At 38.2% G+C, this 18,080-nt stretch overlaps 2 protein-coding genes across 4 annotated transcripts in view; one reads left to right on the top strand and one right to left on the bottom strand.

Moving 5' to 3' along the window:
- LOC140135680 (uncharacterized) overlaps positions 1-6,156 on the bottom strand; it is a 48,443-nt gene extending 42,287 nt beyond the window's left edge. Inside the window, exon 1 of the mRNA XM_072157267.1 lies at positions 5,737-6,156. The gene's annotated coding sequence lies outside the window, so the exon portion shown is untranslated. The remainder of the gene's footprint in view (positions 1-5,736) is intronic.
- LOC140135678 (serine/threonine-protein phosphatase 4 regulatory subunit 1-like) overlaps positions 1-18,080 on the top strand; it is a 125,271-nt gene that overhangs the window by 30,159 nt on the left and 77,032 nt on the right. For 2 of the 3 annotated variants that reach the window (XM_072157264.1, XM_072157262.1), the window contains exon 1: positions 6,429-6,806. The exons of the other annotated variant lie outside the window; for it this stretch is intronic. In XM_072157264.1, coding sequence (XP_072013365.1) covers positions 6,737-6,806 — 70 coding nt within the window. In that variant the 5' untranslated portion in view covers positions 6,429-6,736. Of the gene's footprint in view, positions 1-6,428; positions 6,807-18,080 lie in introns of those variants that run through there. 3 annotated transcript variants of the gene reach the window in all.

Here is an 18,080-nt window from a genome sequence, read left to right as displayed (position 1 = left end):
CGTAAAGAAGTGACACCGTCTCCCTCGCTTGCAGCATCTCTATTTCATTTATAGAAAATGCCCTATAGATAAATGAGTAATGGCCAGAACAAAAATGTGTTTGCGGTGAAATAATTCACTTATATGCGCTGGCTTGCCATAGCCGATGTGGCAATTTTATCTAGTAATGTAATTTAGGATTCTAGGTGTTAAGTAGCATGGACTCCTAGGGGGATTAATCTACGAGATATCACTATGAACCACGATTGTCTCATCCAAGTGGCATAGTTCAATAACCTCTGCCTCAATTAAACAACCCTAGTGCAAAATTTGACCTGAAGTTGCAGAGTATGAGTTTTTGTACCCAAATTTTCAAAGGTCATTCAATGAATGACCTTATGTATTGGGGTTAAAGAACTGTGCCTTGATAGATGAGCATGTTGTGGATCCTAGTGTATGGACCAGACTCAAAAGAATCAAAATCTTTGAAAGTTTGTTCAGTGAAACTGTACAGTTAGAAATATTTCATAGCGTGAAAATTAAATATGGATAAGACGGTTAACACGGCAAGGATGCATTTATTTAGGTCAGACTGAGAGAGGTTTTCGCCAAAGGATACTGATTATCTAGTGTATAAGGTAAACCCATTGCAATATTTGCAATAAGTGGTAATATGAAATTTAGTGAACATATTGCCATTTTCAAAATGCTCAGTTCGCAGATTTTAGTTTCGGCATAGGCCTGCCCTATCTCCATTTAATCATGTTAAAGCAGTTCAGTTGATACCACAGAATTAGAGAAGGAGAACCTGGACTCCCTATACCGCCACGTACAATCGCGCCGTCAGTTATGGGGAGAAAATTGGGGGTATTCGGGTCCTTGCCGACGGTGAGCGGAGACGAACGAAAACAATTCTGCGTCTCATCTGAAGCGTTGTCGTACAGCGCGTGCTGGTCGCATCAAGTGCGTCTCTCAAATGCGCCCATCATCCATGTCGCGCTTGCATGACAACGAATGCCTCAAGCGCATTCCAAGAGAAACCGAATACCCCCAATTTTTGCCCCATGCCTTTATCAAGATGGCGGTCGAGTCCTGGTTCTCTGGTTTTAATTCTGTGGTTGATACAGATTGAACAAACCAAAAGATCCAAGTCCTAGTTTGATTTATTTATAAGCTGACAACCTTCCTCCCTATCTGTAACAAAACAAAGTGGGTCATAAAACATCAATGTTTTTAAGCGCATTTCAGAAAATGTGATCAACATTTGTAATCCCTTCCCTTGCAAACAAAACTACTGTAGTTTCAAACGTAGTACTTTAAATTATTTGACTGTCCACGTTGTGCTTCCAAGGATAGAATGCACATGCCTGGGGACATTGTGGAATCCAGGTTGGAATCTTGGAATTTGGTGGGGAAATTTGGCATTGGCATTAAGATAGAAATTTTGTTTTCCCATACTGTCTACTCATGATATGAAATACACAGAAATTGTGAAAATATTGCTACCATGTGAAATTTGGCTTGTCTATAGGACTGGAAAATAAATGCATGGATTTTTATAGAGCGCACATTACAAAAGCCTGTCCAATTCAGAGTAAGCACTGAAAGCCCCCATGTACAATTTGTACATAAGGCTGTCAGTGCTGATTGTAAGTAGAAAATAGTGCAATAGCAAAATTTGTACTGAATGGAAGGGGGGAATGTACATGTAGCATTCAGGGATTATTGCTACTGGTACATTAATTTTGTGTACATAACCACAACCATCTCAATATCATTATACAATCAGCGTGTTTCTACTTTTCTGAGCCGCTATTTTCTGGGTAAAAAATACCGATCATGATCTGATCCACCATTACCAGCTTGTTTCTACTGAGACCAGAAAGCGATGTCTCACACGATGCACTGCATTTGTTCGAGTAAACTGGAAGTACAGCAAACAGATTTTGTGCAAGGCATCACAGTTCTATCATGGACGAAGAATAGAGCACTTAATGTGATGGACTTGAGACTCCGTTCATCGGCGTGAGGACAGTGACAAAACTAAGTCTTGATATAAATACGCTGTTTACGTAGCCTATATCGCTGGTGGCAGCAGAGTCATTCCGTGTCAAATCAACCAATTTGCTGAAAATCTTGGCAGGTCACCCCCTCAGATTTTGCTGAAAATCATTTCTAGCATACCTCTATGGCAATAATGAACACACGGAAAAAATTAGCGCTGAACTCCAAGCGGTTTCGGAGATACGGCTTGTCAAAATTTCACCCAGACCCCCCTTTTTGCTCTCGCTAGTCGCGTCGTTGAATTTGTCGCGTTTTGGAACACTCATATTTTGACTTTAGGAAAAAAGATATTAAGCTGAAAATTGCTACCTAGAGTGACTTTCACCCAAATAAGCAGAATCTGGCCTTAAAAACAGTGTAGTGCTTCCACTTTAAAAGTTATGGGTCTCCCAAAACAGAGAATGTTCAAACTTCATAAAAATGCTTAATAGGCCAATATCTTTCCCCTGAAACATGAACAGACCACTGATACCTTTAATTAAATTGTGGCTTGGACCCAAAGTTTGCTCCATGAGAATGAAATCCTGAAAACACCGCCCCCACCAGTTGACCTTTGACCCCGCAGATGAATTCCGACAAACTTGAAACTTACAAAATGAATGCTTAAACACTTATTCTACATCCGTACCAAATCTTAGCTTTGTAACTCCACTTTTCAAAATTCACAAATTTCACACTTTTTTGCCAGCATCCTATATCAACGTGTGTAAAATTTGGCAAAATACCAAAATTTCATAATCCACTCTAACCAAGAAGGGGTGGAGTTACATAGTTAAGATTTGGTATAGGTAGATATCAAATGTATAAGTATGTGTTGTGTAAGTTTCAAGTGTGTCGGATTTCATCTGCAGGGTCAAAGGTCAACTGGTAGGCGCGGTGTTTTCAAGATTTCATTTTGCAGAGCAAACTTTGGGTCCATGCCAATACAAAATTAAAGGTGTCAATGGTCTGTTATTGTTTCAGAGGAGAGATATTGGCCTATTAAGCATAAATATGAAGTTTGAACATTGTCTGATATCTATTTAAGAGTACGAGTGGGCTCTGGAAACCGTACACGGCGAAATATGACAAAACGAAAAGGGGTTTTGGGAGACCCATAACTTTTAAAGTGGAAGTACTACACTGTTTTTAAGACCAGATTCTGCTTATTTTGGTGAAAGTCACTCTAGGTAGCAATTTTCAGCTTAATATCTTTTTCCTAAAGTCAAAATATGAGTGTTCCAAAACGCAACAAATTCATCGACGCGACTCGAGAGCAAAAAGGGGGGGTCTGGGTGAAATTTTGACAAGCCGTATCTCTGAAACCGCTTGGAGTTGAGCACTAATTTTTTCCATGTGTTCTTTATTGCCATAGAGGTATGCTAGAAATGATTTTCAGCAAAATCTGAGGGGGTGACCTGCCAACCCATTGGTTGATTTGACATGGAATGACTCGGCAGCATTTTTCTTTAATTATATATTCATATATTCATTATGTATCAAGATGGCGGTTGAGTCCCGGTTCTCTGTCTCTAATTCTGTGGTGGCAGCAGCATTTTTCTTCAGTCACGTGATAATGGCACCGGCGGATAATACACGGGGGAAGCCGACAGTGTCTGCCAACACCTTTTTGTATTGCGCTGGTATAGGAGTTGAAAGGGCCTGGTTCTATCCTAAATTTAAATGTCCAAACATGCTAAGCACAATTTAGTGTTTTTATGCCTCCACTGCAAGGCATACTGTTTTTGCAATGTCTGTGCTTCCATCGGGCTGCTGTATCTCGTGAATGGATGGGCAGATTGACTTCAGATTTTCAGGATTTTTTATGATCAGAAACTCTGGCTACTTTTTTGGGTCATTTGAGGTTAACAAGTTTAAAAATTAAAATGTGGTCTCATGAACAGTTCAAATCCTATTGCAACCATACATGGGTTATAGCTACACTATGGGAACTCTAATCTATTGGTGGTGTTCAAGGTCATATTCGGAGGTCAAAGGTCATTTGAGGTCAATTTGTAAAATACCAAATGTTATTTAAGACTTAAGATGTTTGCAATCTCAAATTGGATCTTGTGTTTTATGCAAAGATTGATCTTATGTTTTGCAAAATCAGGAAAAGATGGTACTGTTCATTTTGGGACACCCTGTATTACCAGTATATTTCAGGTAAATGCATTTGTTGTTGGAAGAAATCACAGATTTTTGTATTTTTTTGAAAGCAAATTTGCATTTTTTGGGCCTATACATTTTTTGGTCTCCAATACTGGTAATAAAAGTATGACTACAGCAATTCATTTGTACATTGGTGAATATACATTGATTGCATATATCCTTTGCAGCACTAATCCACTAGGATAAAGTCTGATGTATACTCCACTTCGTAAGACTTCCGCGAAGGAATTTCTTTCGCAGAGCAAGTGTCTTCGCTTCGCGGAGAGTTGGATTTGGTTCAACTATGGAGGGAGGGGGTAGGCCAGCGAAGTTTCTGTAAGAAGCACAGGGCGGGCAACAATTCTTCGCGATACTCTGCGATATTTTTGATGAAGTATTCATGAAAGCTGCCTTGTGAAGCTGCGAATTAATTTTTTAGCTAGATATCACCTATTGACAACATTTCTTGTTTAAAGGTTCTGTCATGTTTCATGGTTTGTCACCAAAATAATGAAAGCACACAGATTGTTGTATTCACGTTTTTTGTAAAATAAATAAATAAAAGTATTGAAACTTCATTGTAGAGGAAGTAACGGCATGAGGGCAACAAAAAGGAAATTTTTGGCTATTCTGATTGATGCCTTGCCAACAATGTGCTGGATATTTTGGGAAAAGCCATTTAGCCAGAAGGGTCATTAAGCTTCATTAGCCCAAAAAGGGTTAAAGTTAAGGGTTAGGGCATTTTATATTAGGGTTAGGAATAAGGTTAGGGTGAGCATTACGGTTTGGGTTAGGTTAGGTTTGGGTAAGAGCTAGGATTACGGATATGTTTTGAGTTAAGACTAGGATATGAGCTTAGGTTATTGGTTTACTTTAGGGTGATGGTTAAAGTAATGGTTGGGGTATGTAACCAAGTTAATAGGTTTTCGTACTAATTACCCTTCGGACTATCGACTTGTAACCAATATATTTTTAGTTTGCCTCTTCAAACCAGGCACAGAGCAAATGCCAGTCAATCAAGCCTTGAAATAAGCAGACTGGAACCAGGAGCAATTTGTTTAGAACATTGCTCCTGGTTCACTGGGATTTTACAAGACCCAGGAGCAATTTCTGAAGAAACAGGGGCAATTTTCAAATATTAAATTCTTTTCTGCATATATACAATACAGCATACCAGCACAACTGTATCAAGTGCAAAACTGTAACCAGGAGCAATTTATTTTAGAAAATTGCTCCTGGTTGATGTGAATTTTACAAGGACCAGGAGCAATTGGTGGCTTTACGAGAGCAAATTTGCTCCCCGCGCCCGCTTATTTCAAGGCTTGCAGTCAATCAGTCATACATGAAAAATTCTTGTAGCTTCAGCGTTCTACCCACACATGTTTCTATGAGAGAAGTCGAACATGCTTGATATATAAGCCTACCTTTAACTATGTACTTACCTTTCACTTAGAGTAAGAACAACATAGCGATACTCAAGTGGAATTGCAGTAAACAGAAGGTAGATCAGTTACATTAGGAAAAAAACCAACAACATGGGACTAATGAGAGAACATTCTTTACCTGTGGAAATAGGTTGGCATAGCAGTGTTAACAAGACATTGTTTTAGTCATCCATCGTGATTAGAAGCTGCGACGATGCTTAAAAACAGACTGGTATCCTGCAGACAAACGACGTTCTCCCTCCTCAAGTTTCTCCCAAACATGAAGGCACATCTCTTGCATCTAGGCCACGGGAAGATAATTGTGTTAGATAGCGATGTAAATATAGCATTTTGCTGGTATACATAATCTGTATTATAAAGTTGTCTGCCAGGGATAACCAGAAGTTATGGGGTATTTGTGGCTCCATTTTGCTGTTTTGACGCCAGTCAGATTCTGTCGTGTTAGATATGGATGGATGGTAGTGTACGAACACAAACATACGCGAGTTGAGGGTACATAGTAGTGAACGACGACGGTGGGAGTACGATGGTTATGTGACGCTCCTGATGACATCTAGACGTGGCATTTAAGCTGTTTGTCATATCAGATATCTGTTTGGCAAATTTAGATGCTATAGATCTGTCCAATGCCTAAGTACTGATGAGTATATGAGTAAGCCAGCAAGCAGATATGAAAACTATATGGTGGGATGCCTGACTCTGTCATATGAACTCTTCTGACCCAACTCATACTAACATTCCAACCATGCAAATGACCTTAAGGATGCTTCCTTGGTCCAGATTCCAGTTTTCCTTTTTTCTTTGCCAGCCTAACCGATGCTCTGCGTTACTGAATTGGCTATAGTAGTATCTCACGTACGTATTTTATAAATGGGATGTACGATTTAGCTCGACTGTGCAGCCATCATACCATGCTATAGATTTATATACAATCTATCATGCTTTGTAACTGTGTTGACAGGATTTTGATTTTTTGGACCATGTGATGTTGATTACATTAGCAATTGATGTGTCCTAGGAGGAGGGTATTAGCGTGACCACAGATGTCTATACACCAGGATGACGATTATAACGTTTACAGGCTAATGTAATTAGTGTGCGATGGTAAGACTAGCAAGATGGCGTTTATACAAGCATTTGGAAACCAGAGGATCCCCGTTCTGGCCAAAGTGTGCATCGAGGATATCAGTAAGTGCATCTTTAATGTGCCATGTTATTCATCGTAGCTATCAATAAAAAGAGATATATGATAATATTGATGGATAGATGCAGGGGATGTATATACAAAGCGCTTGTGGCAAGTTTCTAATTTGAGCCCATGTGTGTACATGAAAGTATGGTAAGTTTAGTTGATCCTCACTCATAACTCATATTGCATACCATGGTTACAGTCGCTATTTCAAGCCAAAGGGCTAGGCTAATATGTCACTGTAGGTATATGAGTGACTGCTAGCTTAAACTACTAAGTCTTGGTATTTTAAAACCACATCATGACATGATAAATGCAACGTAGAGAAGTAACCAGTTATAAAAGCGGTGAAAGAATATTACATGGAATGGGCATCGTTATATCTGCAGGATGACAATTGGAAATGAAATGACAGATCTGGATCTTTTCTATCGTGCTGTCAACAACTGGCGAAGTACTGGAATACTACGACAACGAAAGCTGCATATGTGGGGTAAAAACCTAATTACAGGAATTCACAAACTTACTTGAATCTCAAACAGCTGAATTTGTCTTTTGATTTTAATGTTTTCTGCAAGTTTTTGTTTTATTATATGAAATGAAAAGGGCAGATTATTACTTTGTTGTAAATGTGAAAATAATTATGTTCAACTTGTGAGTGTGTCGAAATCACACAAAATGGATAATGTCTTGAAAAATGAATTTAATTTGACAAGAATCTGGAAAAGCCACGAAATCCATATAAACCGTATTAGTACAGTTTTGTACTAGTAATTTGAGTGTGTCTTAATTGGGTCTATATAGCTTTGTTTTGCTTCAGTGCCAGGTTTCCGAATTCAGCAATCTCACTGGGCTAATTTTGTTGGTGTTATTGTGTACAGTTGCTATAAATCATAGAAGAACAACTCTGGTCAATGCGCCCTGTTTATCAGGTACCCCAGGATCACGCAATGCTTCCTTGTTTGGTTTCCCGGGGGGTTCACTCCCATTGTGGCCTGTACACCATCCGCGATAATAAAAACGCGGAAAAAGGGCAGTTTTTCGTGGGTAGACACGATACGCGCTTATCGTGTTTAGGGTGTCAAAAACATGAAAAATTGGGAAAAAAGGGTAGCAAAATTGCAATTGCTAATACGCGGAAATTAAATTTTTGATTAGGGTGTGAAAATAGGTGTGTGTTACCTGTTTAGGGTATCGTTTTAGCCAAGGGTTAAATCCTTGTTTAGGGTGCTTTTCAAAAGTTAATTATCGGGGATGGTGTACAGGCCACAATGGGAGTGACCCCGGGTTTGGTTTTGAACTAATGATATGTCTATGTTTCAAAGGCAAAGCTTTTCATAACAACATCAATCGGAACCGCACTTCCATGTTTAATGTAGGGCTTCGTGCTTCATTGGCAAAAAGTGCTTCGCTGCAAGCAGTTGTAGTAGACAACCCTTTAAAATGTCTGTCAAACTCTGACTTCCGGTAGAGAAACCCAGAATCCATGAAGATTGAAGGAAGCACACTCACTAGGATCCACAACATACTCATCTATTAGGGTACTGTTCTTTAACCTCACTACATTTGTACATTCATTGAATGACCTTAGAAAATTTGGGTACAAAAACTCATACTCTCCAACTTGAGGTCAAATTTTGCACTATGAGTGTTAAATTGAGGTTATTAAACTATGCCATTTGGATGAGGCCATTGTGGTCCATAGTAACTGAAAACAGAAATGGCAATATTGGTTTGGCTAGACTCCATTACTCTTGTTAAATCATTTAATATCTGCCCTTTCACTATGGACCACAAGAGCCTCATCCCAATGTCAAAATCCAATAACCTCAATTACATAATCATAGTGCAAAATTTGACCTCAAGTTGCAGAGTATGAGTTTTTGTACCCAAATCTTCAAAGGTCATTCAATGGATGTACAAATGTATGGGGTTTAAGAACTGTTCCCCTGATATATGAGCATGTTGTGGATCCTAGTGTTTCTAAGATATGCAAGTAATGTATCTAGATCTTGCATCTTGGAAGAAGGTTAACAGTTGAGAGAAATTGATGGTTTATTAAAGACATAGTTCATTGAACCATAGACAACCCCTATGGTGTTGGTATCCATGACAACAAAAAACACAGTCTCCAATTATTGTCTTCAAGAGGGATTCAATTCTTCAGGAGGAATTTATGTTAAAAATTACTTCTGACCATCTGGAAATCTGAAACAATGGAAAAAGGGCAGTTTTTCGTGGGTAGACACGATACGCGCTTATCGTGTTTAGGGTGTCAAAAACATGAAAAATTGGGAAAAAGGGTAGCAAAATTGCAATTGCTAATACGCTGAAATTAAATTTTTGATTAGGGTGTGAAAATAGGTGTGTGTTACCTGTTTAGGGTATCGTTTTAGCCAAGGGTTAAATCCTTGTTTAGGGTGCTTTTCAAAAGTTAATTATCGGGGATGGTGTACAGGCCACAATGGGAGTGACCCCCGGGTTTGGTTTTAACTAATGATATGTCTATGTTTCAAAGGCAAAGCTTTTCATAACAACATCAATCGGAACCGCACTTCCATGTTTAATGTAGGGCTTCGTGCTTCATTGGCAAAAAGTGCTTCGCTGCAAGCAGTTGTAGTAGACAACCCTTTAAAATGTCTGTCAAACTCTGACTTCCGGTAGAGAAACCCAGAATCCATGAAGATTGAAGGGAAGCACACTCACTAGGATCCACAACATACTCATCTATTAGGGTACTGTTCTTTAACCTCACTACATTTGTACATTCATTGAATGACCTTAGAAAATTTGGGTACAAAAACTCATACTCTCCAACTTGAGGTCAAATTTTGCACTATGAGTGTTAAATTGAGGTTATTAAACTATGCCATTTGGATGAGGCCATTGTGGTCCATAGTAACTGAAAACAGAAATGGCAATATTGGTTTGGCTAGACTCCATTACTCTTGTTAAATCATTTAATATCTGCCCTTTCACTATGGACCACAAGAGCCTCATCCCAATGTCAAAATCCAATAACCTCAATTACATAATCATAGTGCAAAATTTGACCTCAAGTTGCAGAGTATGAGTTTTTGTACCCAAATCTTCAAAGGTCATTCAATGGATGTACAAATGTATGGGGTTTAAGAACTGTTCCCCTGATATATGAGCATGTTGTGGATCCTAGTGTTTCTAAGATATGCAAGTAATGTATCTAGATCTTGCATCTTGGAAGAAGGTTAACAGTTGAGAGAAATTGATGGTTTATTAAAGACATAGTTCATTGAACCATAGACAACCCCTATGGTGTTGGTATCCATGACAACAAAAAACACAGTCTCCAATTATTGTCTTCAAGAGGGATTCAATTCTTCAGGAGGAATTTATGTTAAAAATTACTTCTGACCATCTGGAAATCTGAAACAATGGTGAACTGTTTTGCAGAGTTTTAATTACTTTGTGGTTGATCACCATCACCATCAACTGCAGGCAGTAGCTACAAATGTCCATTATCAAAATTGACATCAATCTGTGGGACATTGCCCATTTACTCTGGAACCAGTCGTACTTGTAGTGTCTTAAGGTCTGTTCATACTACGCTGCAATTGCTTTGCGATGGCGGTGCGTTGCCGCACTGCAAAATACTGCATTGCGGTATCGCAATAAAGTTAAATACATTTTAACTTGGAAATGTGACCGGGGAACCGAGGATGGTCCCCTTCTCTTTTCGAATAGCTCTGACACTTAACGTGCACAGGGTTTCACTCTTCCTGTACACAGGACCAACGGCTTTACGAGACTTCCGAATCACGGACGTCGCACATACACCACCTATATCTGCACGTGCTAAGCAGTGTATGGGGGCGAGAAGAAATTCTACAATTAAATTCATTCTGTGATGGAACTAACTTAATTGAAGGATTCCTGACCATTTAGGAACTTTTGGGGAGGAAAGAGAATTTTCACCTAAGGCAAGCCCAAGGCTCGAACCCTCGCTGATCGTATCTCCCGGCCGACAGCACAACGCCTTAAACCACTCGGCCATCTCGCCCTCTCAATCTCGCCTGTTTAATGGTTTATGGAATGATGTGGGGCCGTAGTGGTCAGTGACAACCTGTAACGTGTGCTGAGGCTTGTGGATCAACGTGTAGGCGTTGTGCCTGTGCGTAGTGCACTATAAATCACTGCGCTTTAAAATTTTTTTATTTAAAACTGCATCTTTTCTTTCCTGGTGTTTAGAACAGTCTTTTTGGGTCAAGCTGGCAGAAAAAATGCTCGGTTAACCCAAAAAATGTGTATCGTTAATATTGATACTGGATAGACCACTAAGTTATCGTAAATCTGTTTCGCCATGTCAACCATAAAATTTGGGTGTTGCCGCATTTGGCCTGCAAGCTACCAGATTTTTAGCCAGGTCGACCACAAAAGGCGTTCACACTGTATTCCACACCCGGGAACCCACAAGCATGCCAATTTATATGTTGAATCTTCTGGCCAGCTTAAACCCTATCTTTGGCGATACTGTATGTGTGTACTGTATTATTAAATTAGTACATCTCAATGTGAGCATAAAAAATATGACTCTATGCCTGGATTTGTATGTTCGCACACAAGCCATTGGTAGGCGGCCCGCTGTCTTGACATGCAGGTCTTTCGAGGCTGGCGAGTGGCCCAGGGGGGCCACTCAAATATAATGATGTAAGCATGCGTGACCAAAAAAACGCGTGAAAAGGGGTGTTTTTTCTTGGTTGAGCACGCGTTACGCTGCGTGACGCGTTAAGGGGTAAAAAACGCTGATTTTCATGAAAAGGGGTAGTTTTAAAATCGTTTTGTAACGCATTTAGGGTACCATTTTAATCCGCTTTTCAAATCTGCTGACACTCCGATTCCGGAAAGTTTATTCACTCGCCGGAATTCCCCGTTTGTAGAAATGTTTACAGTATACTCCAAATCTAAAGTGTCACAGCGTTATTCAAATATTTCATGACGTGTTACATGTGATTTAATCATGGCCTCGTACTTCTATGTAAAATACCGTTTAGAATAAAAAATGTGCATATTCATTAATGACGTCATATAAAATTTGATGGGTATATAATTCAGTGGACAGACGGATCGACGATCGTGTGTTGGCCTACTCGCCGACAATTGAATCCTTAATTTCAAAAATAAATTTTCAGGACTTTATAGATTTCTCATGTATTATTTATTTACTACTGTAGTAGATTTGTGAGTTTTCTCCACTGAAAAATGTAAAGCTTCTCTGGATTACTTAATGAAAATTTGCGGTAGAAAGCATGGAAAGGGCACTCGATACGGGACTCGATACCGGGACACGGGATAATCAACTTTAGGTGCGAAATCGAATCAAATACAACGTGAATACTGAGTATTTAAATGTTGCCTCTGTATAAATTACGCTGTATATTGGTATTTTATATTCTCACAAAACTACTTTATACGAGAATCCAGCAGATTCACGTAACAAGCTACGAATCTGAAGGCCTCATATCCCGGCCCCCCCAACCCAACTCAACACAAAAGTTGACAACTATGCCGAGAGTTACCAAATTGCGCGGAAAAGGGGTCATTTTTTTACCAGTAGCAAGGACCGCGAAATTTACAAAATAGGGGTATTTAATTTGCACTGTCCGTGATATTTGACACTGAAATCAGCAAAATAGGGGTATTTAACTTGCACTGTCAGTGAAATTTGGATAAAAGGGGTAGGCCTACTTGAGAAAATCCAGAAATTTTATGTCAATATTTAGTGTCATTGATAGGGGTGTTTGAAATTCTAAACATTGAAAAGGGGTGTTTGAAATTCTGGTCATTGAACACCACAAAAAAGAAGCTGTTTTTGGCCAAATTTTGTCCTCGATTTTGCATGAAAAAGGGAGGTAAAAATCATTGCAAACGGGGCCTTTGAAAGATTTGGTAACTCTCATGGTTGTCAACTTTTGTGTTGAGTTGGGCCGGGCCTCATATACACTCTGTTCATCATGTCATTATTTATGTATTAAAGTGGTATGGGTATACCTCCTGGGGTCATATCCAAGAGGGGTAGACTTAATTGTTCAATGACATGTTAGTCCAAAAAATTGTTCTCAGGTTGTCAAAATCCATCAAATTTATATACAAACTTGTTCAGGGGGTCAAAATTACACAAAAACTTGTTTAGGGGGTCAAAATTAGACAAAAAAAAGTTTCTAAATTAGCTAATCACTCACAATTCACTCAACTAATTAAGGATTACACTCGTATTACGGAGAAGAGTAAAACAACTATTGATCTTGCTTTTGTAACAAGACCAGAAACTATTATTGCATCTGGTGTTCATAGTCTGGGACTTAGTGACCACAATCTTATTTATGTTGTTCGCAAAATGAAACAAATTAAGTCTTCTCCTAAAATTACTAAAACCAGATCCTATAGGAATTTTAATGAGCAAGAGTTTGTGAATACAATCAGTAAGACTAATTGGAACTGTGTACAAAGTATTAATGATGTAAATATAGTCTTAGACACATGGAAATCAATGTTTAATGATGCCTGTAATATCCATGCACCTATCAGAGAGAAGCGCATAAAAGGTTCTCAACCTGAATGGATCACCAGTGAATTTCTCTCTGTTTGTAAAGATCGCGATTTCTATTATGGTAAGGCTCATAAGACAAATGATTTGCATGATTGGCAAATGGCAAAAATGTATCGTAATAAAGCAAATAACTTGCGTTACACTCTTAAAAAGAAATTTTATACTGATTCCATCACAAGTAATGTAGGTAACTCTAAAAAGCTCTGGTCTACAATTAAGAAATTATTGCCTTCAAAATCTTCTTCAACAATCAAAACTGTGAAGAGTGATAATGATGGTAGGTTGACATCTTCTCTTAAAGAAACTGCCAATGTATTCAATGATTATTTTACCTCAATAGGGACTACACTTGCTAAAGATTTTGATGATGTAAATGTTGGTAGCAACAGTTTTAATACATGTACTAGTACTTTTAAGTTTAGTTATATTACCCCAGAGTTTGTATATAAGCATATTTGCGATATTCCAAACAATAAGTCACCTGGCATGGATGATTTTAGTGTCAAGTTGTTGAAGCTAGCTGCACCATACATTTGTCATTCTATAGCATATATTTGTAATCTTTCTTTAAATACATCTGTTTATCCAACAGACTGGAAGTTGGCTAAAGTCACCCCAATTTTTAAGGCAGGTGATAAATTGGATGTTGGAAATTACAGGCCTATTTCTGTCCTGCCTCTCATTTCCAAAATTATCGAAAGAGCTGTTCATAATCAATTATATTCTTATTTAACTTCTATGGGTATTCTGTCAGAGAACCAATCTGGTTTCCGTAGCAATCACTCAACAGCAACTACCCTGAATGATGTTCAAGATTTCATTTTAAAAACATGGATAATGGACAAGCCACTGGTGCAATATTTCTTGATCTCAAAAAGGCTTTTGATTGTGTTAACCATTCTCTTTTAATTGAAAAACTTAGCAACTATGGTATTAAAGGTACGACACTTGAGTGGTTTGAATCTTATCTTGGTAATAGAGCTCAAGCTGTTAACATTAATGCCACATTATCTGATTTTAAGAACATTAATATTGGCATTCCTCAAGGCTCTATTTTAGGCCCACTTCTTTTTATAATATTTGTTAATAGTCTTTCTAATAGTGTTGATTGTAAATGTACTATGTATGCCGATGACACCACATTACTATGTACTGCTAATGACTCTTCTACTCTTCAATCAAAGCTTCAATGTAATTTATCTAAAATTGTTGACTGGTTCAAGAATAATAATCTTACATTAAACATTCAGAAAACTAAGTTCATGGTGTTTGGCACTAGCAGGGTGTTAAAAACTTTACAGATGTTAGTTTATATTACAATAATGATACTATTGAGCGTGTAGATGTATTTAAGTATCTTGGTGTTACATTTGATCCTACCATGGCTTGGTCTGATCATATTAATGCAATGTCTTCCTGTATTTCTAAGCGATGTGGTGTAATTAAACGTGTCAAACCTTATATTCCAAAAGATACCCTCATCATGCTTGCTAATGCAATTGTTATGCCTAATTTTGATTATTGTAATACTGTTTGGTCTAACTGTTCTGTTGAGCTCTACAACTCCCTTCAAATTCTTCACAATAGGCTTGCTCGTATTATTCTTTCTGCTGATATCAGAACACCAATTGATGACATGATGAGTACTCTTCACTGGAATAAATTAAATGATAGGTGGTTCAACTATATGGCAACACTCACCTTCAAATGCCTGAAAGGAATGGCTCCTGATTACCTTTCCTCTCAGTTCACTTTTATGCATGATATGCACTCTAAAGGAACCAGGAGTCAAACCAACTTTGCTCTTTTTGAACCACCATATAATATTAATGCAGGTAAAAGAACTTTTCATTCACGTGCTACTAAATTGTGGAATAGCCTTCCAAATGATAGTAGATGTAATTTTAAGTCAATGAGTATTGCTCAATTTAAGCAGTTGTTTTTGATAAAACCAGTGTAATATGCCTTTTATCTGAATTTACATGTTTTCCCAATTGTTCACATTTTCATGTGGCATTTATAATTATGTATTTTCTGATTTATTACTGTATATATATGCTTCTTGTTCACATTGTAAATGCAGGGCCTCCTTGGAAATCAGTGTTTTGACATTGAAGGAGCTACCCTGGGTAAAGAAAGTTTAAATAAATTAGGGGGTCAAATTTTGGGGGAAGCGCGCTAAAAACTTGCTTAGGGGGTCATTTTGCTCACAGAGGAAAACTTGTTTAGGGGGTGTTCAAAAAATTTGTACACTGTCATATTTGAGTGCCCCCCCCCCGGGCGAGTGGCAACACAGTCATGCAAAGACTTGTGAGAAAAAGAAAAAAATAAATTATGAGAAGAGATCACAAATAAGACCAAATAATCCTTCAAAGAATCACCCCTGCCGGAGTGCCGTGCATTATACATACCGTATTGTTTGTAATAAACGCCCCGGGGGCGTTGCATTTTTCCAAAAGGGGGGCGTTTATTGGAAGTGAATTGTCAGTGAAAAAAGCTTAAAATCGTGTTCAATTTCCCGATGGTGCTCCTATTAAAAGGAGGGATTTACACTATACATGATGGCGGCGCCCACGGAAAATGATATTTTCGTGGGGAATACAACAAAATTACACCTGTAAGTGCATGGAATTAGTGAAATTCTACCATAATTAGGCAATGAAATGGATGGGAGTTGAGTCATAATAGGTTTTGTCCATTCAATTTAGCGATCGTGACTGACATGACTGATGCAAGTTTTAAGCTTACCTACACGATATCTGTCATGGAAATGTTCGCATTTTTGTCAATTTTTCACAGAAAAATTGGAGGGGGGCGTTTATTAGAGGGGGAGCGTTTATTACAAACAATACGGTATGTTTTACGGATACCTTATATTATTTTATATTTACTAATAATTTGGTCCACAACAACAACCACAATTAGCCTAGGCTGTTTTTGATCAACAAACACTACACGTCAATGAGGGCGCTGGGAGTAAATTCAAAATCTGCATTATGTAGCCTTAGTGGGGAATGGGTTATTTGTAGCTCAAAGAAAAGCTTTAAACTACAAGTCGCATCTCAGAAAGCATACAAGGTGAGCAGACCACAAACTGGTGGTCAAGAACATTCTAACATTAGCAATATAATCCAGAGCTATGCTACCATTTCCTTCCATGATTGACATGTAAAAATGGCGGAATCATCCTTCTCCAGGTTAAATCAATGATAAGGATGTAACATGTATCATTGTTAGCAGTAAAGAGAGTTTAAGAAAAATAAATATTTGTAAGAGAGCAAAAACAACTTGTCAAACTGCCAGTCCACAACAACAACCACAATTAGCCTAGGCTGTTTTTTGATCAACAAACACTACACATCAATGAGGGCGCTGTGAGTAAATTCAAAATCTGGGTTATTTGTAGCTCCAAGAAAAACTTCAAGTCGCATCTCAGAAAGCATACAAGGTGAGCAGACCACAAACTGGTGGTCAAGAACATGTTAAAACAAAGGTAAAACTTAGCAATATAATCCAGAGCTACGCTACCATTTCCCTCCATGATTGACATGTCAAAATGGCGGAATCATCCTTCTCCAGGTTAAATCAATGATAAGGATGTATCATTGTTAGCAGTAAAGAGAGTTTAAGAAAAATAAATATTTGTAAGAGAGGAAAAAACAAGTTGTCAAACTGTCAGTGATTCTGACTGATTTTGATCTCAAATCAGTTTTTCAACTCCATAGATCAGACATATAATACTTGCAGGACATAATCCTGAATTCCATCTTGATGGCTGCCGGCAAATTTGCTAGTTATTTTTTGCTCCGAGGTAGGATACCAGGCTATTTATAAATCGGCAGCAAAAATATGTCTGCACATGTGAGCTGTGATGATGATGATGATGTCAATTGATGCGGCTATAAAAGTGTTGTATGCAAGATTGCAACTGAATGCAAATAGTTACGGAGTTCATGTAACAATGTTTATGTTTGTAAGTCTTAAGGTTAGCAACTATTTTAAACTGTTGCAATTTGGTAGTTCACAGCATCTTGTGAATGGTAGTGAGCTTTGGCAAAAAATGCATTGATCATTTCTTAGCGAGCGTGTAGAAGAATATACTTTTTTAGGTCCTGTTGTTCTTGAGTTATGTTGTAAAGAGGGCTGAAACAACAACACTTTTGTAAAGCGTACATCTCATATAAAATAACAATAAATAACAAATTTTCAAAGCAAGTGATTTGTAGAATCAACTTTCGAAAAACATCAGTGTTATTTTTCAATAATGTATTGATTTAGATAATGAAAATTAATTTTTTGGCTGCTTCGACCAACAATACCTCGTATTTCCAAAAGATGAAACTTTTTGGAGGGTTGGGGCCCGGGGGGTTCACTTCCATTGTGGCCTGTACATCTTCCGCGATAATCAACTTTTGAAAAGCACCCTAAACAAGGATTTAACCCTTGGCTAAAACGATACCCTAAACAGGGATTTTATTCCTTGCATCAAATTTCATACCCTAAATTTCATTTCCGCGTATTAGCAATTGCAATTTTGATACCCTTTTTTCCAATTTTTCATGTTTTTGACACCCTAAACACGTTACGCTCGTATCGTGCCTACCCACGAAAAACTACCCTTTTTACGCGTTTTCATTATCGCGGATGGTGTACAGGCCACAATGGGAGTGACCCCGGGGTTGGGGGTATC

The sequence above is a fragment of the Amphiura filiformis genome, chromosome 16 (assembly GCF_039555335.1).
Source record: "Amphiura filiformis chromosome 16, Afil_fr2py, whole genome shotgun sequence".
NCBI lineage: Eukaryota > Metazoa > Echinodermata > Ophiuroidea > Amphilepidida > Amphiuridae > Amphiura > Amphiura filiformis.
Note: the sequence above shows the minus strand (reverse complement) of the source record. Positions and strands in the feature narration are given on the sequence as shown.